The sequence below is a fragment of the Pteropus alecto genome, unplaced genomic scaffold (genome assembly GCF_000325575.1).
Source record: "Pteropus alecto unplaced genomic scaffold, ASM32557v1 scaffold335, whole genome shotgun sequence".
NCBI lineage: Eukaryota > Metazoa > Chordata > Mammalia > Chiroptera > Pteropodidae > Pteropus > Pteropus alecto.
The window spans coordinates 947,957-954,272 of record NW_006436757.1 but is presented as its reverse complement, the minus strand read 5'-3'; the positions used below and the strand labels follow the sequence as shown (position 1 = coordinate 954,272).

The window sequence follows — 6,316 nt, the reverse complement described above, 5'->3', positions numbered from 1 at the left end:
GCCATCTTTGTATGCAGATGAAGGTTTACATTCACCCCCAAAGCAGAGGAGAAAGAGAGGTTTAAGTTTCTCTTCCCCCTGGCCCCTCAGTACCCAGCCACCCTTCAGCCCCACCAAGGCTCACTGGCTTTTTCTCTTTTGTCCTTGTCTCAGTCCATTTCTCTTTCCCCATCTTGACTATGAGGCAAAAGTGTGAGCTGAGTGTCATAGTTCTCTGGCCCCATACCTCTTAGGTGAAAGCCCAGTATTCAGAACTGCCTCAATGGGACCACAGCACCCTATTCTGACTACTTCAGAGCACTGACTTGTCTTTATTCCTCCTCCTAGGCTGGGAGCTTTTTCAGGGCAGGGACAGGAAAAACAAGATGAATTCAGCTCTATTCCTCTGCCTGTGCCTCCTTTCCTTGGCAGTTACCCCAACTCCTACCCCACTCCAGGTGCTTGAAGGATGACAGACAAGAGACTCTTTGGGTGACGCTTAGGTGTGTCAGGGGCAGCGTCTTCCCAGCGCTGTAGACTCCACTGGCCTTGTCCTGTCTCCCCTCAGTGGTCTCTGAGGAGGAGGGGGCTGTTCCTCAAGCCAGTCCCCAAGCTTGATTTGGGGTTAGGGAGAAGAGAAGCCACAGATCACATGCCTTCCTTGCTGGTTCTGGCTGCAGATCAGCTTTTCCTTAGCGTCCTTCTCTCACCTGACCCAGCCTGCAAATCCCTGCCTTGCTCCTTCAAACCTTCACTCAGCCCCAGGGATGGCTCTGCAGGATCTATGCAAGTGGCAGGCCCCCGGCACCCTGGAACTATTACCTCACCTGCCTCAGTCTGGTGGCTGGGCTGTGCCCCGGGGCTGTGACCCTCAAACCTTCTTGCAGACCCATGGCCCCAGGCTGGCTCACGGCACCACCACCCTGGCCTTTCGTTTCCGTCATGGAGTCATTGCTGCGGCTGACACCCGTTCTTCCTGTGACAACTACGTGGAATGTCCAGCCTCATGCAAGATCATCCCTGTTCACCAGCACCTCTTGGGCACCACTTCTGGCACCTCTGCTGACTGTGCCACTTGGTACCGGGTGCTACAGCGGGAGCTGAGGCTGCGGGCACTGAGAGAAGGTCAGCTGCCCAGTGTGGCCGGTGCTGCCAAACTCTTGTCAGCCATGATGTCTCGCTACCGGGGACTGGATCTGTGTGTGGCCACTGCCTTGTGCGGCTGGGACTGCTCCGGTCCTGCCCTCTTCTATGTCTACAGCGATGGCACCCGTCTGGAGGGGAACATCTTCTCGGTGGGTTCTGGGTCTCCCTATGCCTATGGTGTGCTAGACCGTGGCTACCGCTACGACATGACCACCCAGGAAGCCTACACCCTGGCTCGCTGCGCTGTGGCCCATGCCACCCACCGCGATGGCTACTCTGGGGGTTCTGTAGACCTTTTTCATGTGCGAGAGAGTGGATGGGAATACGTGTCACGCAATGATGCCTGGGTGCTATACTCTGAGCTGCAGAAGCTCTCGGAGCTGGAGAAGCAAGAGGAGGAGGAGGCCAGCCAGGCCCATCTCAGGCCTGCCACTCTCCACAGAGCTGGCGAAGGTGGAGAACTCTCCCTTGGGCTGGTACCAGGAGACTCCAGGCTCCCTGTAGAGACTGAGACTCTGTGAGAAGCCTCAGGACTTGAGGGGGGCCCAGCCCAGGGAGTAGATGGAGGAAGCAGCCTCACAGGCTCTGGCTCCAACCCTTATGGGTGGCTGGCATCATTTGTTTCAAGTCTCCATCTCTTTCCGCCTCCCAGAGCTATTGATGGCTCTGTCCAGCATGTTCCTATTGACGCCCAATAGATTGCTCTAGCCTCCTTCTTGGTGCCAAGTCCTTCTTTCAGCAGATCCTCACAATGTGCCTGCTGCTTGCCAGACACTGTGCTAGGTGCTAGACCCTTTTTGCTTGTCATCCTCTTGTTTGCCTTTTTCCATCCTATCGCTGGTCTCTCTTCTTCCCCCCATTCTAGTCCTTGTCTCAGCTTCAGAGTCTTAACTGAGGTGGGGTAGCCAGAAGGAAATAGTAGCCCAGAGGGCCCGGGCTGGGAGAGGCAGGGCAGTGCAGCACAGACACCTAGTGGGTGGTGATGGGCTTCTCACATCTCCTCCACTCCTCTGCTATAACATCTCCCCCCACCCCCACCGCATTTGATGCTAATGACTGTAATGATTATTCCTTTACGGAATGCAGTTGTCATGATAACTCTGAGGTAAAAATTATCCTCACTACAGAAGAGGAAACCTCGCCCAAGGTCACATGGTAAGTGGCAGAGGTGAAGCTTGGACCCAGAACTTCTGCTCCAAAGAAGTGCTCCTTCAGCACAGCTTCTCCTCTCAGGTCCTCTCCCTGCCTTTCCTCCCTGCCATGAGGACAGTCCTGCAGGCATCTGGGGAGGGAGGTGGGGGAAATAGCTGGGTTAAGGCCCGCCTGGTGTCCCGGAATGACTAAACCACAGGGCGTGGAGGAGTGAGCCCAGGGAGGCAGCTCCCACAAAGCCTCATAAGCCCTACCTGCCAGGGCCTGGAGCCGTTGCCACAGCCCACTCATAGCCGCCCATGTACTCTTCTTTTGGGTCTATCTTTGCCACTGCCTGACTTCTCCTCCTCCTTTCTTTTCCCCCCCATCTCTTTCACTTTGCCTTCTTTCTAGCCTCTCCTTCTTGTAGCTCTCTCTGGAGAATACAGGAAAGAAGGAGGGGGCTATGCCAGTGAGACTTGTCAGGTTAGCACATCTCCTCCTGCCCCTCCTGGCCCCCTCGCCTGTAAGCCCTGACTTGGAGATGCAGGCTAACAGCTCCAAGACAGACACCTCCCCAATCCTACCCTCCCCAGACGGAGGGAAAAGCACAGTCAAACAAGAGATGGGACCTAAAGGGAGGCTGCTGAAACTTCTTTCTCTCATCCCACTCCTACAGCTTCCAGTCTCAAGGATAATAGACACCTTTCCTCCCTCCAGGCACTCCTCCCAGCCTCCAGCCCAGCCCTGAGCCCCAACTTTGTACCTCAGACTAAGGGTTCCTCCAGACAGGAGCTGGCCAGACAGAGGAGACCTCCAGGCTCTGGCCTTCAGGGGTGACTGAGGAGGAGGGAGGAAAGGTCAGAGAGCAGGAAGGAAAACAGTGGCAGTCAAGGGCAGGACGGGTGACTGAGGAGGAGGGAGGAAAGGTCAGAGAGCCCCAGGAAGGAAAGCAGTGGCAGTCAAGGGCAGGAAATTGTGGTGGCGAAAAGAGGCTGCAGAAGGGTGCCCAGTACAGGAGGACTAGCCTTCAAACCAGGGTCCAGAATCTGCCCATGGCCTCCACAGCAAGCCTTCCTCACCCGTTGCCTACTCCTCAGCCTCAGGGGAAGAGGAGTGGGACTCTGAGAATGATAACTGGAGATCAGGTACCCTGGGCCAGCCTAGTCCTGGAGGAGCACAGTAGGAACGGCATCTTTTGCCCAGGGTTTAAGTGTTTGATGGACTCAGGCATAAGAGGGTTCATCTCCAGGTGCAGAGATGTGTGTGGGTCTTGTGTCCCAGTGTGAGTGAGTGATCTGGGATAGGCGTGTGCTCATGAGTGTGGCAGTTGATGCATGTGTGGTTCTTGTGTGCAGAGACAGAACACAGACTAGAAAAGAAGGAGCAACAGCTGGATAAGGAGAGCGGCTCCTTATCAGGGAGAATGCCAGGCCTTGTCACCTCTTTTGCGAAAATGCTCCAGAGTAAAGAGGAGGTGGGGTCAGGGCTCACCCCACCAGTTCAGTACTTCTGCATATTCCCACCCCTATCCTGAGGCCCCAGGAGTGAGAAATGGAGGGAAGGATTGGGGGTCTGGGGCCTGGGATTGCCACCTGAGCCCAGCCAAAGGCTTTCTGTTATATGAGTGTAGCCCAGTCACCTGGGATGCTCTGTGTCCCACCACTTCCCACAAACTTGGAGGGAGGATGGAACTCAGAGAGGGAAGAACAGGAGGGGAGCCCTCCTTCCTGTGTCTCCTCCCATCGCCTCTCCTCCTTTTTTTCCCTCCTCTTCACTTTTTTGCTCCTCTTCACTCCCTTTGACAAGTTCTTTCCTTCCAGATGATGAGGTATTTGAGACCAGAAATAAGCCCAAGGATATTGCTGACAACCTTGCTTCCCTATGCCTTTTTTTTTCCCCCTCTAAGTTTAATGAGTTGGGGAGGACTGGAGAAGGGTGCTAGGGAGGGCTGGATGAGCAGGCGAAGGTGCACACCCCACTTAGTTTGCCTGTCACTACCTAGGAGTGGCCCGCAGTCAGTCCCTCCTTTTCTCCACTTATTCCTGAAGGTTTGATGCAGACCTCAGGGTGAGACCAAAGGGATTGATATCTTGTCCGTCCTGCCCTGAATTAGAAGACCCTGTTCCTCTGACACCCTGCTTGGGGTGGGATGCTGTCTCCTGTCTCCTGAGGCCTTCAGGGGACAGACAGCCTGCTCTTGCACAGGCCTTTGGGCAGTCAGGGATCCAGTTCCAGCCTTCAGCAGAGGAAATGACAACTTCGGCACTGGAGTGGCCCTATCCAAGCAGGCGTGAAAGGTATAAGAGAAGTCATTTTTGCATTGAAGTGGTTTTCCCCAATTGCCAGCATCCCATATTTAGAGGGGAGGGACACCAGTACCTTTCCTGACTCACCTACTCATGTCTACAGGAGCCATGCAGTTCCTGGAGTTAGGAGGCCTGGGTGCTCGTTGATTCTTGGGTGGATTCCTCCTCTGCTCAGGGAGTAGACATTGAGAGATGCTGGCTGCTCCCACTCAGCTCCCACCCAGTTGGTTTGATTCTGCCTCCCTGGTCCTCTCTCTCCTCTGTGCTCCAGGAAGAATAAGACAACGGACTAGGGCAGTTAAAGGTGGGGGCAGCGGGCCCAAATTCAGTGTGACTGTGCCGTCTCACCCTGGCCCACTCTTTTCCCAGTGGGCACCACTGGTCCCAGGAGAGACTGTCTTGCCCCTTCTTCTGCCCACTCCCCACAGTTTTTCCTAGTCTGGAGTTTCTCTTCCTTTTTCGTCTTTCATCTCTCCTCTTTTCTCTGTAGCCCTTACCCTCTACTCCTCCTTCCTACCCTCCCCTCTGGCCAGTCCCTACATCTTAATTTCCTTGGACAGGTTGAGAACAGGAAACTTTGGGAGCTGGTGATGGGAGTGGAGTACAAGTCATTATCTCCTTGCTCCCTGAATGGAATCAACCTAAACCCTCTTCTATCTAGAGGGATTTGAAGTGGACTGGTCTCCAATGGGGAAAGAAGAATGAGCCGGAAGGGACAGGCTTAGGGTTCTCCTCTCGCCCTTTGGCACAGTGAAGTGCCATACAGAAACCTGAGTGTAGAAACAGAAGAGGGCTTCAGTTCTACAAAATAAAGTGTTTGTTTATTATGAAATTAGAGATGGAGGCCCCTCCCCTTCCTCCCTCTTTCCCCTTCCCCAGCTGCCTCCCGCTTTCCTTCCCTTCCCTTCTCCTTGGGGCCTGGGAAGCACACAAGACAATGCCCAGAGCTGGGATGCCAACAGACAGGCAGAGCTCCAGGGAGGCGGCCACGCGGGGGGCTGGAGCTCTCCCCTGGGAGGTTGGCAGGCTCGCTCTCTCTGCTGGAGGCCAGTACAGATAGGATGAGGCCATGAGTGATGGATGGAACCATGCGGGCAGGTCTGTAAAGATAGGAGAGCCCAGTTAGAGGGGTACATGGGGAAGGGCTTCGGGCCACCAGTGCCCCACATAGTCTAGGGGCACTGACCTGGGGCAGAACATCCGCTGCAGGAGGGTGGGCAGCAGTGGCTGGAAGTTTCTCTTGCTTTTGGGATTGACAATGGAAAAAATCAAAAAGCCAGTCACAGGGACCCAGAAAGAATGGAGGCAGATGTGGGCAGGGGACAGACACAGAGCATGTGTGTTGGGGCAAGGATGACAGAGAGAGCATGTATGAGAGATTTAGAATCCAAGAGACAAAAACAGAGTCACGGAAAAAGTGGAATCACAGTGACAGAACATAGAGATTTAGAGTTGGAGCCACAGAACCCAGACCCAGACGGGGAGTGTTACAGACAGAGACAGAGATCCCTGGATAGAGACAGCAACTCAGGGAGAGGGAGGTAAGGAGGAGGTTGCTCTGGGGGAGCTGGGAGGAGGGACACAGGGAGGGGAGGACCCTGGGGTCCCTCGGCTGCTGCCGCCTGCCCGGACCTCAGGGTGCCCATTTAGAGGGCCTGTGCGGGCTACCCCACCATGCCGGGCAAGACAGCCTGGCTCTCAGGGGGCCGGGGGCTCCTTGGCCCCGTACAGCTCAGCCAGAGTTCGGAAGA

The 6,316-nt window shown here is 55.1% G+C and overlaps 1 protein-coding gene and 1 long non-coding RNA gene across 2 annotated transcripts; one reads left to right on the top strand and one right to left on the bottom strand.

Moving 5' to 3' along the window:
• Positions 1-53: 53 nt before the first annotated feature.
• PSMB11 (proteasome subunit beta 11) lies at positions 54-1,862 on the top strand. Its single transcript, XM_006913598.2, has one exon. It carries the CDS (start codon positions 747-749, stop codon positions 1,644-1,646), a length of 900 nt encoding a protein of 299 aa, XP_006913660.1. The 5' UTR covers positions 54-746; the 3' UTR covers positions 1,647-1,862.
• Positions 1,863-5,364: 3,502 nt separating this feature from the next.
• Positions 5,365-6,310, bottom strand: LOC112481181. Its single transcript, XR_003046818.1, has 2 exons — positions 5,752-6,310; positions 5,365-5,665 (listed from the first exon to the last, which is right to left on the bottom strand). It is a non-coding gene; the product is annotated as an uncharacterized LOC112481181 (long non-coding RNA).
• Positions 6,311-6,316: the final 6 nt, after the last annotated feature.